Source organism: Dipodomys merriami, unplaced genomic scaffold (assembly GCF_024711535.1).
Source record: "Dipodomys merriami isolate MVZ:Mamm:240054 unplaced genomic scaffold, mDipMer1.0.p SCAF_29, whole genome shotgun sequence".
In the NCBI taxonomy this organism is placed as follows: domain Eukaryota; kingdom Metazoa; phylum Chordata; class Mammalia; order Rodentia; family Heteromyidae; genus Dipodomys; species Dipodomys merriami.
This window is the reverse complement of record NW_027204381.1, coordinates 18,739,691-18,759,357: the sequence shown is the minus strand read 5'-3', so window position 1 is coordinate 18,759,357 and position 19,667 is coordinate 18,739,691. Positions and strand designations below refer to the sequence as shown.

The 19,667-nt window shown below is 39.0% G+C and overlaps 1 protein-coding gene across 3 annotated transcripts in view; it reads left to right on the top strand.

Annotated features, from left to right (window-relative positions):
- Sik3 (SIK family kinase 3) overlaps positions 1-19,667 on the top strand; it is a 181,032-nt gene that overhangs the window by 106,623 nt on the left and 54,742 nt on the right. For all 3 annotated transcript variants that reach the window (XM_070038536.1, XM_070038535.1, XM_070038537.1), the window contains exon 4: positions 13,196-13,357. In XM_070038536.1, coding sequence (XP_069894637.1) covers positions 13,196-13,357 — 162 coding nt within the window. The remainder of the gene's footprint in view (positions 1-13,195; positions 13,358-19,667) is intronic.

The following is a 19,667-nucleotide window of genomic DNA, read 5'->3' as shown; positions in this document are numbered from 1 at the left end:
TATCAGGTATACCAGTGTATGTATACTGGGGAGTATAGAAAGAGAGGAGAGAAAAAGGAGGGGGGGCAAAGGGAAATAATTGTTGAAAACTTTACAAATATACTGAAAAGCAATAACCTATAAGAATATAGAAAACTCAATGAGCTCATAAGTGAGCTAAATACAGTGATCCACAAATAGACATACCATGGTGAGAATGATAAAAGTAAAAACTTTTTAAAAATCAGGTGTGGTAGGAAATGTATTCAGTACCTTACTCATGTAACTGTAAGCCCTCTATACAGTATCTTTACAATAAAAAATATATACTAAAAGAAAACCAGGTGTGGTGGTGCTTACTTGTAATCCTAGTTCTCAGGGCATGGAGGTACAGGAGAATGGAGGCTTTGTGGCTAGCCTGGGCTACAAAAGCAAGACCCATCTCAAACAAATGATTTTTATGAATGTTGTTTATTATTCACTATGAGATGTCATGTGGCTCTCTTTGCATTGCCTAGTGGGAATTAGGCTTGTAGAACTGTAGCAGGTATGTTGATACCCATGACTTTTCAAAAAAAAAAAACACCAAACCTTTAATTTTGGAGCATTTCAGAATTTGGATGTTTGGATTAGGGATGAACAGATAAAACCTGCAAACTCTGAGTAACTATGGAGTAGGGAATTCTTGTGGTCCCAAGCATTTCAAAAAAGGAATAGTCAGGCTGCATTGGAGATAGCATAATGTTAAGCAGAGACAAGTTGAAGATATGATCACAGGAGTAGTTGCTGAACTCAGTGGAGTTTGATAGATTGTCACCAGAAAGAAAAGAATTCAAAGTAATTGTCCACTGCTGTGGGTACAAACACTGCCTAGGGTGACTGGAACTGGGTTTCACTATCTGATAAATATGGAGGCCAGGGAAGTAGAAGAGGGTGTATGCACATTGACTAAGCATGAACCATAGACATGTGAAGCTACTTAAAGAGCTTTCATAAATGACTTCCCAGTTACTTGAAGAATGTTTGTCTTTTTTTTTTTCCTTCAAGATACTAATGATTAGCTTCACAAGAGGTAGTGGAAATGGTGGCTATAACTGGGAGGCATCAGGACACAGATTCAAAAGCCCTGCTGCTCTTTTTAACTTTTGTGACCCATGTCAAATGTCACTGTTCTGTGAAGACCTGAATGAGAAAACATTGTGTGTTGGTACTATGGCTTTAACTCAGGGCCTGGGCAGTATCCCTGAGTTTTTCCCCTTAACTTTGGTGCTCAACCACTCACTCGAGCCACAGCCCCACTTCCAGCTTTTTGATGATTGACTGGAGATGAGTCTCCCAGACTTTCCCGCCCAGACTGGTGTTGAGTCCTGATCCTCAGATTTCAGTCTTCTGAGTAACTAGGACTATAGGTGTAAACCACGGTACCCAGTTGAAACATCTTTTGGGTTTTCTCATTAACTATGCAGATTATGAATTAAAAACACTGTGATGGATTTCACTAAATGGTTATTGAATGAGTATTACCAACTTTATTAAGACAGATATCGCATGTCAAGTATTTAGCACTGTATTATAAAGGGACAGCCCTGACAGTATGGCCTTGCTTAATAAATACCGGAAGAATTGAGAAACTAGTTTTTTTTGTAAACCATTAAACTCATAATTTAAAACTTACACAATATGATTTCTTTAGATACATATCCCCAACTTCCTGCTGGAGACCATGTTGTCATAAATCCAGCACTTTATCAAGTAAAGTTTCCTGAATAGAGGCGGAACTCATGGGCATCTAAAACAAATTACTAATTTAAGAAGAGCCTGTTGAAATGTGTATGATTTATTATGAACACTCTCAGTGTCTTAAAATAACATTCCTAATGATGACATACACACACACACATACATGCATATATATATGTTATACATATATGTATAACATTATATGTTATACATTTCTTTATGCCATGGGTCTGCAAACATTTAGTGGTAGAATAGGGAGTGGAAAACACTTAAGTGCATTTCCTTCATGTACCAGATATTGACTAGGTATGTAGCCAAGTGTTTCAATAAGTCATTTTCTCTTGTTCCATGTTCAGGAACACTACCATGTTCTTTTGAACTTGCTAGTATGGGGCTTTTAAAAAAGACATTTTAATTTATCTTCAATATTCTTCATACCTTTACAGCTGTTTTTTCTTAATAAATTATTCCCTCCTGCTATACAAACTAGCTAAGACCAAGCTAAAGTATCCTAACACACAAACAACGTATCATAGTATCTTTATCTAGTCACTCTGAACCAAAACAACTATTGTCTATTTTTCCTCTGATTAACTTTCTCATTCATTTCCCTCTATTTTTTATTTTCTTACTTCTGGACATGGCTAGCATTTATCTTTGTGATCTCTCCAAGATGTATGAAGAAGCCACCCACAGCTGACCTCACTTCCGTGCAGAACAGCCGTAGTTGCCTGGTCATCCTGTCATTCTATCATGACCTAAAAGTAAATGCCAAAGAGAATGACTGTGTGCAGTGTGTGCATAGTTTATATGTAAGTTACAAAGGAATGCATTTGCCTGGTTTCTCTAGTCATACTTTTCCTGAGCGTTTTATGAAGTCTTAACTCTTTTGAAAATGTATTTTCACTGACAAGCTAATAGAAATATAGAAAGATCTTTAAGGGCTGGGGGCATAGATCAAGTGGTAGAACACCTTCCTAGCAAGCACAAGGCCCAAGTTCAAACCTCAGAACTGTCTCCACCCCCTGAAAAAAATATTTTTAGTCATAACTTTTATAAATACTTGACCTACTAAGAGATTTTTAAACATTTCATATCTGGAATCAGTGTTCTGCATTTCAGTGTGTTTTGATGTCCTGAGGATATTTCCTCTGTGTGTGTATGTGAGGAGTGGGGGGGATGGGAAGGAGAGAGAAAGGGGGGGGAGGGAGGGAGGGAGGGAGAGAGAGGGAAGGAGGGAGGGAGGGAGGGAGTAGAGAGAGGCAGAGAAACAGGAACTCCCATCCTTCTCAGTCCCTGTCAGTCATCCTCCTTTCTATATCTAAGCTTGACTATTCTATGCATGCTATATAATGGAATCTTGCAATATTTGTCCTTTTGTGTCTGGATTATTTTACTTAGCATAATGTCCTTAAAATTTATTCATGTTGGAGCATGAGTTAGAGTTTCCTTTGTTTTTAAGACTGAATACTATTCCATTTATATTTCACACACCATATTTTGTTATCCATTCATCTAGTGATAGACTTTGAGTGTCTACATTTGGCTTTTGTGTTATTCACTGTTATAAATGAGCAGGTAAACCAATGAAAATGTCCTTTTTTTTTTCTACCAGACCTGCAACTTGAACTCAGGGCTTGGGCACTGTCCCTGAGCTTCTTTTTTTTTTTTTTTTTTTGAGTTCTGGTTGTGGGGCCTGAACTCTGTGCCTGGGCGCTGTCCCTCAGCTCTTCATCTCAAGGCGAGCGCTCTACCACTTGAGCCACAGCGCCACTTTCCAGCATTTTTCTTTTTGCTTATGTGGTGCTGAGGAATCAAACCCAGGGCCTCATGGATTGCAAGGCAAGCGTTCTACCACTGAGCCACCTTCCCAGCCCCCTGAGCTTCTTTTTTGCTCAAGGCTAGAACTCGGCCACTTGAGCCACAGTGCCACTTCCAGCTTTTTCTGTGTATATGGTACTGAGAATCAAACCCAGGGCTTCATTCATGCTCGGCAAGCACTCTGCCACCAAGCCATTCCCAGCCCTGAAAAAGTCCATTTTTCCTGTAAGCATTTTCAGATGTATATAAGGAGAAAGAGAACAATTATAAAACTCATCAAGTTTTGACAATACTAATAGTTTTACTGATTTTTTCATTTTTCCATAACTTCTCTTCCATGTTTGATTTTGATAAAATATTTTAAAGCAAACTTAAGGCATTCTATGATTTCACTCATGAATATTTAATACTTTTCTTGTATGTAAAGACTTTTTTAAAAAACTTAATCATTAAGCCGGTGTCACTGGCTCATACCTGTAATTCTAGCTACTCAGGAGGCTGAGATGGCAAATAGATTGTTCACCTATGGGGCAGGAAAGTTTGCTGGACTCTTAAAGCTGAAAGTAGAGCTGTGTCTCAAAGTAGTGGGCCACTAGCTGTGAGCAGAGAAGCTCAGGGACTGTGCCTAGGCCCTGAGTTCAAGCTCCACAACTATCATCAACAACAACAACAACCCCAAAAAAACAAAACCCCCAAAAAACAAAAAAAACCCCACAATTTAGTTACGACACCTATCTCAAGGCCATTGATCTTACCTTTTGTCGTAGCCAGGGGTTAAAACCAGCTAATAAATTCTTTGATATTTGCAGTGTTAGAATATATGTTTATAGATGATATATATTATAGATTCTAAGTCTCCCTTATGAAATTCGCTTTTTCTTTTTGTGCATCCTTTTCTGTGTTTTCTTTAATATAGTGATCATGGGGTTATTTAAGTCCATGCCTGCCAACTCTGAATATCTGCCTCTCAGATTTGCTCTCACTGACTTTAATCTCTTGATTATTGCTCACTCTTCCCACTTCTTTCCACGTCTAGCAATTTTTCATTGTGTATTGGACATGAAAAGTGATTGTTACAGAGATTCTGGATTACTTCTATAGTGCCAAGTTTGTTCAGTCAGGCAATTAAATTACAGGCGGATCACCTCGATCCTGTTGAGGCTTGAGTTTTGACTTTGTTAGGTGGTTCTGTTTCAGTTTTGCCATTACTTATGGCATAGCCCTTATTTTAAGGGTATAGGTTTCTAGAATTTCAACTTAGTGCTTGGAATATTCACCAAAGTCTCTGCTTTTAAGCAGAGACATAATATCTTTTGGGTACTGTGAGGCTTCCAGAAATTTCTGGCTAGCTCTTTGCCTCCTGGCCGTGATTTTCCACTATGCCTCCTCATAATCTAGCTCTGCCCATGTGCAGTTTGGGAGTTAACAAGGGTGTGAGTGGAGTTTCTATGCTGATCTTTGATACTCTTTTATTCTCTCTGTTTCCTTTGTTTTTTGCCAACCTACCATCCAAGAGCTAGCCATCTCCTAACTCTGATTTGTTTGTTCTACTCTAACCTACTTTTTCTTTGTTTGGATTCTGTTTTCTTAGGTGGTGGCATAGGGTGAATATGGGACTTACCTCTTGTACTCATTTTCTGTAAAAACTTACAGTTTTGAGTTTGTTATTGTTCAATGCCTACAAATGGTCCAGCTTTCATTATTGTTAAAGTAGGAGAGTAAATCCAATACCAGCTATTTGTTCATAAACAACAGAAATCTACAATCTGTAGGAAATTTGTTTTTATATTCAATAATATTAACAGTAATTTCTTACTATTATATAATAGGTAAGGCATATTTAGCCTTCTGCAGGTGTCTCAAAGTATCTTTCTAATAGTTGCTCAGATCAGAGTACAAAAAATCATTACATTGGTTGAGTTGGTAAGTGTCTTAAACATGTTATAATCTGTGACATCCTCCTACCCTGCCAGTATATTTTTATGTGTTATTTAACAAACGAGGTTATTATATTCCGTTTTTTATATTCTGTATTTGAGTAGTCATATCCATATTATGTCATGCAACTTGGTCTTCTGGTGGAAATCAGGAATACTTCATAGTTTTCATATTGCATTACTTCAAGTGTTGCATAAAGTCTGATTTTTCTCACTTTCAGTGATATTTAGAATAATTATTGGTTTCAGTATTTTTTTCACATAATCCATTTCTTGTAAAGTTTCCCATCACCTTTTAGCGAAATGTTTTAATTACCCTTTTAATTTCCTTGATACATTATTTTATTAAAAGTGCAACCTTTTTCTAATTCCTTCATTCTTTGTGTGTTTATTAAGTACAGTTTTTCTGTAAGGAACGTTACCTCATAAGCTATTTAGAAACTATACTGACTATAATGTAAGTGCATGATTTCTTTTTTATATTATATTTCAAAATAATGTACTGGTACCCTATCAATCTCTAGTAGAGACCGGTCAGGTTGACTTTGTATGTTTTCAAGTATAATTATGAAATATAAACTTGAATATGCTTGATGTATTTCAGCTTACTGATTTCTTATTCTGTTGAAGCTCAAATTATCCACTTAGCCTATGGGAGCCTCTTTAAGTTGACCCTTTATCCTATCAATAGGATCTCAACAATCTGAGATAGCCTTTTTGTTTTCAAACAAAATAGCACAGGCCTATCTTGTCCCAGACTTGGAGATGAGGTTCTTGTAATCTAGTGGAACATAGCATTTAGAGATTGGAGTCTGGAGACTAGGAATGTTCATTAGTGCCACTGGGTTGTCATTGATTAAGGTTTCTTCAGGGATAAACTAGGAAGAAACACACACACACACACACACACACACACACACACGAAAGAGAGACAGAGACAGAGAGACAGACAGAGAGAACAGTAAACAGGAGTTTGTACTAACATTCCAATGGAAATTCAAAATTTCAACATTTTTACTGTCTTATCTCTTATGCAGAAAACTGTGACTCCAAATGACTTTACCATAATAACTTATCAAAACAGTATCAGCAGGCTGTATCCCTAGCACCACAAAATAAAACAAAACCCTAGGATGAATAGTATTACAAATAATAAGGATACTCTTGTGCTGTTATTTGTGTTGCATTTAGAATATGTCCCAGGAGGAATTTCTTTTCCGCTATTTGGGATGCTATAAGAACACACCTTGCGTTGGATAATTTATAAATGCTAGAAGTTTATTTCTTGTAGCCTGAGGCTTAGAAGTCCAAGATCAAGGAGCACAGATTGGGGGTCACATGAAGGGGGTCACATGAAGGTATATTCTCTCCTTCGTGCCTGTGTGGTGCCTTGCTCATGTGTCCTCACATGAGAAAGCTCCAGGGTAGGAACTTCTTCCTTTAAGTTTTGTTATAAAGGCATGAATTCTTATTATGAGGACACCGCCCTTAGGCCCTAATAATTCCTTAAGGCTCTGCCTATTCCTACTGTCACATTGGAGATTAAGTTTCAGCATGAATTTTGAAGATATACAAATACTCAAGCTATTACAAAGATACATAGGAAAATTCTGAATTTTATTTTCAGTTAAAATTTTTCCTCTGACTGGTTATGTTACAACCATACACATACACAGAATTATTGTGTTTATTCCTCTTACAGCTTGCCTTCAACTTTCAGAAATTACCTTTTCTTTCCTTTGACTCAATTTTTAAGTGTTTTAGTCATGCAAGATGTTGCATGTTTAAAAAAAAAAGATGTAAAACAGGAAGGGCACATTCAGAGAGGGGTGTGTGTGCATGTGTAGGAGTTGGGCTGACCCCACATGTATTAACTCTATGTGTGCTAAAATGGCCTAGAACGGTACACACTTTGTACCCATGTCAGACTCTGAGCTTCGATACTGTTTTAGAATTAGGTAAAATTTCACCACTGAGAAAACAGTGGAGGGTGCACGGTTCCTGTTTGTAATATCTTTGCAACTACTTGTGAACCTATAATTTTTCAAAAAGTAAAAAGTAAAGATCACCTTTGCTGTTTTTCTGAGAGCAGATGCAGAAGGCTATCGGCAGAAGGAAGAATGCTAGTTCAGTGAAATATTAGGAAGAGTTTGCAATAGTATCTAATGAGAAATATCCAGGAGAAAGACAGTGACTGCTCAGTTATCCCTAACTAGAGAGAGATGGAGATGGGATGTGGAATGACTGAACTGGGGATGTGTTTGAAGGTAGAGGTAATAGCTGCATGTCACAATGATACCAAAAGGAAGACGACAAGAAGCAACAAGTCAGGTGGTGTGGTGTGCGGTAGATGGATTTTTTTTTAAAGGAAATAAAGCCCCAAACACTCTTCTAGTCAGAGGTACCCTAGGCCTAAGCCCTTATGAAACAAGGGCTGCAAATATAGTGCAAGCTTGTCTTGAACTCATCTTCCTGCCTCTGCTGCTGTGCGCAGGGATTACAGGAATGGTGCCCCATGCCCAGCGTCAGTGTACTATTTAAAGAGAAGAGTGTCCTCTTAAAATAAAAGAAAAAGTGAGTGCACTTGTGTTAACCTGCTCTCAGCAGCTGGGTTGTTTTGTCCTGGCCCTGGCTTTTTTGGAGAGAAGCATTTATTTGGTAAACAGGAAGTCGTTTCCATGGGTGTAGGAAGAAGAAATGATAGAACTAGTGGCAGAGTCAAGAACGGGCTAGCTGTGGTGAGCTCGGAGTGGGCAGAAATGTCTTCAGGTAGCCACATAAGACTTGTATGCGTGCTGCTTTCCTTCTTTCTTGGCTCGGCTCACTGTTCATCTGAGAAATGCAGAGTTGCTGCCCACTGCTGACCTGCACTCAGGGTCTGCTGCTTTTTAGCAGTATTTGCATTAGCTGTGACTCGTAGGCAGCAGACAAATGGAGACACTGTCCATCGAGGGTGGAAAAGTGGCTTATTTTGAGAAAGGTTAGCTCCCACCACTACCTATTAGTGGCATTCCTCTGACACTCCAGTGAAGCAGGGCTAGGGAAGTGAAGACTGGCTCCTGTGTGTCTTTGCTCTTTGAGAGGTTAGAACCTGAGGTTAGAACCACAAGGCATTCTGCCCTCCCTTCCTTCTCCCCCCCACCAGATTAGAACACAATTACAGTAGGTTCTGAAGCAAATTTTATGTGTTGGTGCATCACTACTTTTGAAACTGCAGAATTCATTCCCTTCTCTAGTTCTATTACCCCTCTGCAGGGATATAAATCTCTTAATGTCACTAACTTTAAAAAAAAATCAGTGAGAAGAGCAGATAAAGATCAAAGACGTTCAGTGTCAAGTGATTTATGGTGACCTACAAATGAGAGAACCTAGTCCCTGCATGTGGTAAGGACTTGGAAGGGGAGAACACCAAGAATTATCTCATCTGTGTGGTTTTTCAGCTGGCTAAAGCGAATTATGGTAAAAGAAAACTTTAAATTTGCTCCAGACCTAGTAGGTAGATAAATAATTAGTTGACAGTGGGAGGGACTTAGTGTGGTGGACATTCATTATACAGCCCATGTCTCATTGAGGGTTTGTCTAGGAAGGAGGGCAGCAATTCAGACATACCAGAAGATGTCCTGGGCTGGTGTGTGGGGAGTGGGGCTGAGGCTGTGGTGGGATTTGTTGCCAGTCCTCAGGAGACCTAGCTTACTGAATTGCCTGTAAAAAGTGGAACAATTTTTCATCATAAGTTTCAAACTCTATTTTACTTTGAATATTGAGTGGATTCAGAGGCCATTTTGTTTTATTTGCCTTCTGAAAGAACCCCAGTATTTATTCAAATGCTGTAAACTAACTATGTGTTAAGTTTAGGTTGGGCTTGTGCACTGGATTTCTTCACTCAAAAGTGAAGTATCAAATTAGAACTTGAATTTTTGCAGCCTGCCCGTGGAACATATAGGAATATAAAGCAGTCATTTGTCAGTGGGCAGCTGAAAGTCCATTTTCAGCAGGGACTGAAAACCACGGCAAGCTGTTGGCTTCCTGGCACCACCACAGGATCCTGCAGGTTTACACTGAAAGCAAATGTTCAGGGGCTAAAGAGGGGCATCAGATGGGTAAAAGTAAAAGCTGAGGCCAAGGCCAAGGTATGAATGGGACTGAGCCACAAAGAAGAGCAGGATTCTAACAAAAGAAAACATGAACCCAGATACCATGGCAAGGAGGAAGTACCTAATGTTTGTAGAGAGAGAGAGAGAGAGAGAGAGAGTGTGTGTGTGTGTGTGTGTGTGTGTGTGTGTGTGTGTGTGTGTGTGTGTGTGTGTGTGTGTGTGTATGTATTTGTTTTTCAAAAAAAGAGAGTTGTGTATCTGGGCATGGTATGCACAACTGTAATCCCAGCACTTGGGAGGTGAAAACAGGAGAGTTGCAAGTTTGAGGCAAACCCCAATGGCTACATCTCAAGAAACCATAAGTGATTTGTGTATCTACTTTATATCTATAATTACAGGAATATTGAAGGTGACTTGGGGGGGCATTGTAGTTTGACTTATGTGTGAGGTAAGTTACAATTTTACCCAGTGTATTACCACTAGGACTATTAACAGTGAAGTTGATGTGCAGAGTAATTATCTTTAAATGATTCAGAATCGTCATCTATTGATGAAAAACTTAAATTTTATTTTATTTTGTTTTGGTCGTGGGGCTCGAACTCTGGGCCTGGGCACTGTCTCAGAATTCTTCAGCTCAAGGCTAGTGCTCTGACACTTTGAGCCACAGCACCACTTCCAGTTTTCTGGTGGTTTATTGGAAATAAGAGTTTCACAGACTTTCCTTCCCAGGCTGGCTTTGAACTGTGATTCTCAGATCTCAGCCTCCTGAGTAGCTAAGATTACAGGCATGAGCTACTGGCGCCCGGCTTAAATATTTTCTGTATAGTACTGAGTAGACCTTTAAAAAGGTGTTCTTAAACATCTTTGAAAATTAAAGTTTTGTCACATTTGGTAACTCTTAAGTGAAAGTTCATTCCAGTATACCAGCCCTTATAGGCCTATGCCATGTGAGAGTTAATTCTGGTTAACAGACCCAGAGGTGGGGGTTATTGGCAGTATAAATGTTTTGTCCAAGGACGACCAATGTGTCATTATGGAGATAAAACAGAACTCGGCTGCATTCCACCAGCTCCTGGCCTCTATGATAAAATACTTTAGACATTTATAAAGAGTTTTTTTAAATAAAAGAAAATCAATTACTTTGGAAATCACAAAATTAATCATTCTGTCACATTTAAGAAGCTCTTTGATGTGTTCTGGTAATTAGTGTTTACTGCCAGATGGATGTCTCTTGGGCATTTTAATTAATGGGTGCTTGCCCAAATGAGCTTCTGATGGTAAACCTTCATAAGAGTTTATTTTTATGTTTCTCAAGAATAGCTGTCTCTTCAAAGCTCTTTAATTAGACAAAGTTTAGCAACTAAAACATATTATTAGAATAATTAGCCCCCTCTTAAGAGAAATAAGGGGTCAGAGACACAGGTACTGTTAGAGAATGACCTCTTCAATTAAAATATAACACTCTGCATCGGATGGATGTCCGGTTCTGTAAGCTTATGTGAAGTTACTGTCCCTAGGCAGGGATTAAAGTTCATGTGACAGCTCTCTCAGAAGCCTAAACACACCAGAGTGTGTACTCACTTATCACTTCATCTAAGTCCCTATAGGAAGCTGTCTTTCAGGCCTCTGACATCTAGGATAAAGCCTTCTTTCTCCTTTTTTCTATTGAGTCGGGCACCTGGGAAATAGCAGTGATTGTTTTTGAAGGACATACTTCAAAATCTTGTATATAAGTAAACATAAATTACAACCATTCTTGAAGTTCTTTTGAACTCTTTCTTTCTTTCTTTCTTTCTTTCTTTCTTTCTTTCTTTCTTTCTTTCTTTCTTCCTCCTCCTTCCTTCCTTCCTTCCTTCCTTCCTTCCTTCCTTCCTTCCTTCCTTCCTTCCTTCCTTCTTTCTTTCTTTCTTTCTTTCTTCTTTCTTTCTTTCTTTCTTTCTTTCTTTCTTTCTTTCTTTCTTTCTTTCTTCCTTTCTTCCTTTCTTCCTTTCTTTCTGTTTTAGAAACGTTAGTGCAGGTTGGCCTTGAACTCTATGATCCTCCTGCCTCAGCCTCTCCATTGCTGAGATTACAGCCATCCTACACTAAATTTGGAGTAGTCTTTCTTAATAATCTAAATTATTGACTTGTAAGTGTATGTATGTGCTGAGGATCAAACCCAGGGCCTCAAGCGTGCAAAGTACATGCTGTAGCCTTGATCTGTATCTCCCCCACTCCTAGATACTCAACTTACTAATAGTTTTCCACTCCAGGATTTTGTAGTCAAAATATAGTTTGATTTCTTTTCCAACTTTACTGTTGATGGATTGTTAGCCCTTTCTCTCATTTCTTAGTCTTGACAGTCAGGTTTTACTATGTATTTACTTTTTATTCTAAGGGAAAAAAAGATTATTGATTAGTTCTGAGGTTGTATGAGATTTCACCAAAACAACTAGGTTATAACTAGGTAGTGGTAATGAACTACTACTGTTGATAAACAACAGTACATTTATCTGTAGTGTTTATTTTTTACTTTATTACTATCTCAGGGTACATGTGATGACAAATGCATTCAAAATGTATATATGTCATTGGTTTAGTGTATACATATTGCCAATTTTGGATGGTACTTAAAATAATTTGCTGTATTAATTATGGATCAGTCAAATTATTTTTTTAATTTTGAGATAACTTGCCTATTACTGTTTGTTACATGTAAATTATTTTGCTATACCTTAGCAATGAAGCTAATGAAATAATTTCATTTAACTTGGCAGAAGCTTCATTTGCTTTTCTGTTGATATTATCTGTAAAAATTAATGACATGGTTCTAAAAACATTTGGGAAGCTCAACAAATGCAGATTTAAAGATGAAGATGTGTTGCTAAGTGACCAGAGAAGTATGTTTTATGTCAAATTATAGAGCTTTAAGGAAGTCTAATGGAGTCTGGTAGAAGGTAATTTTCTCTCCAACAAGTCTACCCATTCCTAAAACAATTGATTACTGGGACTCTGCTTTTTGAACATCCTTTAACACAGAAAATACTTTTGATACTTATCTTCATGCGTGTTTGTTCATGTATATGTAATCTTTGGCAATCGGGATATGAAGAGGAAGATGTTGAATGTTAGAATTCTTGAACAATACCATTCAATCCTCTAAACACTTACTTCTTATGGTGGTGCGAGCGCATTCTCATGCACAACAGGATTTATACTTAAAATACTTTGGATATTTCGAAAGAGTTTTTTTTTTTTTTTTCTCAAATAGTACCAACTAGGACTGCTAAGTTTGGTATTGTCTTTTTGCCCATTTTACTTTTTTATTGTTTGGTGTGGTCCCTTTGCATCCCTCATAGTCTGCCTTTTGAAATTGTATCAGCATCAGAATGAGAACTGACTGTTGGGGCTGGGAAGGTGGCTCAGTGGTAGAATGCTTGCCTTGCATGCATGAGGCCCTGGGTTCGATTCCTCAGCACCACATAAGCAGAAAAAGCCGGAAGTGGGGCTGAGGCTTAAGTGGTAGAGCGCTAGTCGACAGCTGAAGAGCTGAGGGACAGTGCCCAGGCCCAGAGTTCAGGCCCCACAACCGACAGAAAAAAAAAAAAAAAGAGAGAGAACTGACTGTGTTCTTCTTTAACACAGACCACCTGGTGGCCCATGGCAGAATGGCAGAAAAGGAAGCCCGACGGAAGTTCAAACAGATCGTCACAGCTGTATATTTTTGTCACTGTCGGAACATTGTTCATCGTGATTTAAAAGCTGAAAATTTGCTTCTGGATGCCAATCTGAATATCAAAATAGCAGGTGAGAAGTGTGCTAGGGTGTGCAGAGAACAAAGGAGCCTTTTTCCTTTAGAGTTCTTAAAGCAAAGGATCATCTAATCCATCTATTCAGAAAGAAGTAATGCATACATAGCAAAAATTAAACCTGCTTTTGTTTGTTGGTTGGTTGCTAGGAATTAAATTTAGGCTGTGTACACTAAGCTTGTGTTCCACCACTGAGCTGCATACCAAGTCTGAGTTTCATTCATTCATTCATTCATTCATTCATTCATTCATTCATTCATGTTTTACAGTGCTCAGGATTGAACCCAGGGCCTTTGCAGCTAGGCAAGTACTTTACCACTGGGTTGCATCCATAGCCCTTGGGTTTCTTTTTTTTTTTTTTGAGACAGGGTCTCACTTTATAGCCTAGGCTGGTCTAGAACTTCGATCTTTTTGCCTCTTCTTTTTGAATGCTGGGATTGTCAATGTTCACCACCATCCCTCGCTCTGGAATTTTTTTAATAGTTTGAAAATGGATACAAAAACATTAAAAAAATGTAATATCAGTAGTCATTAAACTAGGGAGAAAGAAAGGAAAGGGTGATATTTTAAATACTGTTATTTTAGTTGATGAATCTTTTTTGAATAATCAAGAATAAAATAAAGTAGAAAGGGAAATTGCTAAAATTGTTTGCCCTCTGAGCTTTGATGACAAAGGTTTGTCTATGCCTTTGCTGGCAACATAAAGCCTGCTCTTTCTAAAGGCCAAAATTTTATAATAATTTAATAAGAATAGATCTTACAGTTGTATACAAGTAGTTAGCTATTTTTATTTCTCAAGTATATAAAGCATTATATTTCCCATATATAATGCTTTATTAAAAGTTATCCCATCTTAAGATGCTTCAAAGTAGATTAAGAACCTTATCTCTAAGCTTTTTCTGAGTGTTTTTCTTTTCTTTACATAAATATATATGTCCAGATTTCATGACATGAGCCATGCTTCCAGTCTAGTGTTTTTGCTGATATTTTAGAGGGGTCTTACGGACTTTTCTGCCTCTGCTGGCTTCGATCCTCAAATCTTAGCCTCCCTAGTAACTAGGATTATGGGCGTTAGCTATTGATGCCACCAGGCTCTCAGTTAGTTTTAAACAGAATTTGTGTTTTTGAAGCCAGCCTCAAATCTGACTAGTCTACTCATCTGACTAGGCCCAAAATGCTCTTTTCACTGTCTTGATCTGCTCATGCTTCACATTTGCTGAATTCACATTTTGCCTACAAATACAAGCCCACCACCTATTGATAGAAAAAAGTGACTGCAGGTCACATAAAAACTATAAATGAGAAAGCATTTTGGTTGTCAGACTCTTCCCAGAACTACGTTGTATATCCCCTATCTCCCAGATTTAAAAAAAAGCATGTGTTTTATATCAAAGATTGAAATACAGTTAAAAATATAATTACCTTGAAAAGTTTAGGTGTGAAATGCATTTCTTTCTTTCTTTTTTTTTTTTTGGTCAGTCATGGGGCCTGAATTCTGGGCGTGGGCACTATCCCTCAGCTCAAAGCTAGTTCTCTACCACTAGAGCCACAGTGCCACTTCCAGCCTTTTCTGCCTATATGGTGCTGAGGAATCAAACCCAGGGCCTTATGCATGCAAGGCAAGCATTCTACCACTGAGCCACGTTCCCAGCTTGTGAAATGCATTTCTAAAGATTTTCTTCCTTGGCAGGGTGAGAGTTGAGAGCTCAAGTTTATTACATTATTGGCCAAGGTGCCTAAGTGCTTTCTTTGCCAGCTAGGTAGTCACAGTAAGAGTCTAAACATGCTGGATATGATTGCGGATTTCTGGGGTGCAGGCGGCCAGCCTAGGGCCCTCTGCATGTTAGTGCATATACTTGGGCAAGATTTTTAAGTTTGTTAACCCAGTGTTTACATTTTTATTACTTGTTTTCAGAGCACATAAGGAGTAAATAAGCACCTAGCTTTTGTGGCCTGACACAGTATCTACCTTTGCTCGTGTTATTTTTTTTTCCCTCCTACATGCCACCCTTACTCCGCATCTCAGTCATTGCCTGAACTTCCTTTCTTGCACATAAATTAGATACAATTGAAGTTCCCATTCTTACCTGCCAAGTCTTCTTTGCAATTAATGGGCCAGTGGGAGAAATGATTCCAGTTGAAGCCAAGTAGAACATGACTAATTATGGAGAGGTAGGTTGGATGGTTTTGACAGGATTAGGTCAGATAGGTAATGAAATCTGCTGTAATTTTAAGAACGAAAAGTAATTTCTAGATCCTTGATCTTTTCAATGGGTCATTTTTGATAACATATTATAAATCTCAGTAAGAAAAAAGAAATACATGAAAAAGATTTTTTAAAAAACGACTACCACCCCAAGCTAAGAACAAGAGATTATTACATTAAAGCTTTGTTCATCTTAGTTATTAGTTATATATTAAAGATATAGTTAGTCTTATTGTGTGAAGTGTCACATTCCTATAGTCCCAGCACTTGGCAGGTTGAGGCAGGAAAATGTGAGATTGAAGGCTAGCTACATATTGAAACCTATTTTTAAAAAAGTAAGAGTATAGATGGAATTTAGTGGGAAAATGCTTATCTGGTATTGTAAGTTTGATCTTTTGTACTGAAAGGAAAGAAGATACTGTTACTATAAAGTATCTTTTTTTTCTTTTTTTATTTATTTTTTGTCAGTTGTGGGGCCTGAACTCTGGGCCTGGGTGCTGTCCCTCAGCTCTTCAGCTCAAGGCTAGCACTCTACCACTTGAGCCACAGTACCACTTCTGGCTTTTTCTGGTTATGTGGGGCTGAGAAATCGAACCCAGTGCCTCATGCATTGCAAGGCAAGTACTCTATCACTGAGCCACCTTCCCAGCCCCAGTGTTTATTTTTTTTGGGGGGGGGGGCGGGGGGTCCGGTCATGGGGCCTGAACTCTGGGCCTGGGCACTGTCCCTCAGCTCTTCAGCTCAAGGCTAGCGCTCTACCACTAGAGCCACAGTGCCACTTCTGGCTTTTTTCTTTTTGCTTATGTGGTGCTGAGGAATCGAACCCAGGGCCTCATGCATGCAAGGCAAGCGCTCTACCACTGAGCCACCTTCCCAGCCCCCAGTATTTTATTTTTAAACTCTATGTTACAGTAGCAAATTAAGTTGGAGCTAATAATAATTCAAATTAAGAAATGTAAGAAAGTCTTCTTTATGCTAATGTTTACTATTAAGTGGCTTTTTTTCTCCTTTTTGTAAGAGAATGGCAGTTTATGTTTAGTACCATCCTAGAGAGCAAGCTTGCTCCTGGGCACTGCACTTAGAGCTGCTATAAGAGTTAGCCATCAAAGCCGGGCGCTGGTGGCTCACGCCTGTAATCCTAGCTACTTAGGAGGCTGAGATCTGAGGATCGCGGTTCAAAGCCAGCCCGGGCAGGAGAGACCGTGAGACTCCTATCTCCAATAAACCACCAGAAAACCGGAAGTGGCGCTGTAGCTCAAGTGGTAGAGCGCTCGCCTTGAGCTGAAGAGCTGAGGGACAGCGCCCAAGCCCAGAGTTCAAACCCCACGACCGACAAAAAAAAAAAAAAAAAAGAGTTAGCCATCATTCAGTACTTCCCACTTCTCTGTGCTTCAAGTCTTGTCTGAGAATTTCTGTTCTACTTCTAGATAATGAAACCTTGGAAAATAACTTTACTTCCTGGGCTTAGAATTAAAAAATAATTCTTCTTAATAACAGTAGCAAACTTGTTTACTGTAGAATTTTAAAATTATATTTCTGCCATGAATCATATAGAATAAGCATTGGTCATTTTCAGCAAAAAAAGACTTTATTTTGGAAAAGTAAAGTTAACAAAGTTTTCAGAAATAAGAATTTTCAGTGGTTATCTGGGACTTACCTGTTGTTCAAAAAGATTGCGAGCTTAGATATCAGAGAAGAGAAACAGTGGTTTGAAATATCATTCCTGCCTGCAAGATTCACTGTCTCAATGGGCAGCACACCTGTAGAGCTATAAAAGTTGACTATCACCAAAATTATACTTTAAAGCCCTTCATAAAGCAAATTCACATTTATCACTTAATTTCATTACAGTGGGTGTTTTCAGTACAGTTTATTACGTAGCGTTGGAACCCCTTCATTTTCTGGCATATATATCATTCCAAAACTTTAGCTGGGTACTAATGGCTCACGTCTGTAATCCCAGCTGCTCAGGAGGCTGAGATCTGAGGATTGCAGTTCAAAGCCAGCGTGGGCAGGAAAGTCTGTAAGATTCTTATCAGTGGAGCTATGATAGAGTACCACTGGAGCAAAGCTAAGGAGCACCACTCAGGCCCTGAGTTCAGGTTCTGTATCAGCACATGTGCATGCACATACAAAACCATCTCAAAACTTTAAATTTATTTTATTTTATTTTTATTACTGTAAAGGTGATGTGCAGAGGGGTTACATTTACGAGAATCAGGTCATGAGTACATTTACTTTTGAACAGTGGCACCTCTTCTTATAAAGGGTACTCACGTGAACTTCTTCCATATGGAGTTTCATTGTTGGGGAAGAGGATTCTTCGTTTCTGACCTTTATTTCCCATGCTTCCTATGTGTGAGGTATTCTGGAGAAGCAGGTGAAGGATGGAGAGCCAGCACATGACTCTCAGCTTGAGACTTGATCCCTTGGTGCTAGCTGGTTAGAGTTCGATGCCTCGCTGTGTGGTGATTCCTCACCATGTTAACAGGACAACCTAATAACCGCAGGATTGTAGAGGATGAAGAAACTACTTGAGTTTGTAAAATTCTGTAACGGCGAATTCCTCAGGGATGCTAACCATATCCTGCCATATCCTGTTTGTTGCCCTCCCTGCCCTCCCCTTCCTCTCCCCTTCCCTCCCACTGCCACTGGCTAGCATGGACCTCTTCTGTGACAGGTACCATCATAACTTTGGACCAGGGCTGATAAAGACATAGCCCTTGCTATAACATTTGAGTTAAGACCAGTAGGGTACAGATGAGAATTCCAGAGGCTTAGTCAGTCAGCATCTCCTTTGTTCAGACACTGATTGAGTCCCTGGAGATGCAGCAGTGGATAAAACAGTCCCTTAGAACTAACATTCTGATGGGGACTGATAGACAGTACTCGCAGGCCAGGAAGCTCTTCTAAGGACTGTGTGAAGATAGAATCTGATAATGTGATAGAATGCCTTGTGGTGAGATACTGGATATCTAGTTATCTAGGACAGTCAAAGCCTCTGAGCCTAAGAAGAGCAGCGTGGAGGCCTGAGAGAGATGAACCTAACGGACTTGAGAGGTGGGAGAAAGGTCACATGACTAGACCATAAAAGGAAGTGGGAGGAGAACTGGCAAAGGCCAGTTGTACACCACAGGGGAGGATGTGAGGTTTTATTTTGGGAAGCTAAGTTGGAGCAGCATGAGCTGAGGAGAATGCACATGGTACATTATCCCCCCTTCTAAAATAAAGTAGAGGACTCGTGCATGACATGGTAGAGTTATTGTTTTTACTTGGTTATGAGATTGCTTGAGTATAAGGCATAATAAGTTAACTTCAGACTAGATAGGGAAAAAAGATGGGCGGGGACAGAAAAGTAATAGAAGACCAGTCAGTGATTGCCAGATGTTAAAAATCTTGCTTGAGGGTGGTGATAATCGATACGGAAAGGCAGAAATTAACAAGTACAAGGGGACAAACATGGGAGAATTTCTGAGACTAGATAACCAATCAAATACCCGAGCCAAAAGAAGGCACTTTCAAAGCTATATTTTGAGTGGAGATTGTGCTAAAACTTTAAATAAAAATGTCATTTTCTTTGTTGCTGTTGGTGATGGTACCAGGATTTGAACTCAAGGCCTGTGCTTTCTAGGCAAGTACATTACTCCTTGAGCCAGCCCTTTTTACTAAGTTTTAGGTAGAGTTTACACTTTTGCCTGGGACCAGCCTTATACCACATTTTTCCTGCTTATAGCCATCTGCATTAGTGGAATGACAGGCATGAGCAATTTTGCCAGCAAAAATGATGTCTTACTTTTTAATGTTGGGTACACTGTTCTTTGAAAGAAATTCTAGAACTTTCCCCAGAGGTTAAGTAATAAAATTAAAACAACTGGGGCTTGGGAGCATGACTCAGGTGATAGAGTACCTGCCTAGCAGGCATGAGGCCCTCCGTTCAAATCCTAGTACTACAAGAAGAAAAAAAGATAAAAAAAAAAAAAACCCTGAAAGGTAGCTGGCTTCCTGAAGAAAAGGTCCTTCAAAGAATCAGATATTATGAGAATGTTTTGAAAATTATGGAAACTTTTTTTTTTAATCTAAGGGAGTTGGAAACTTTTCCCTT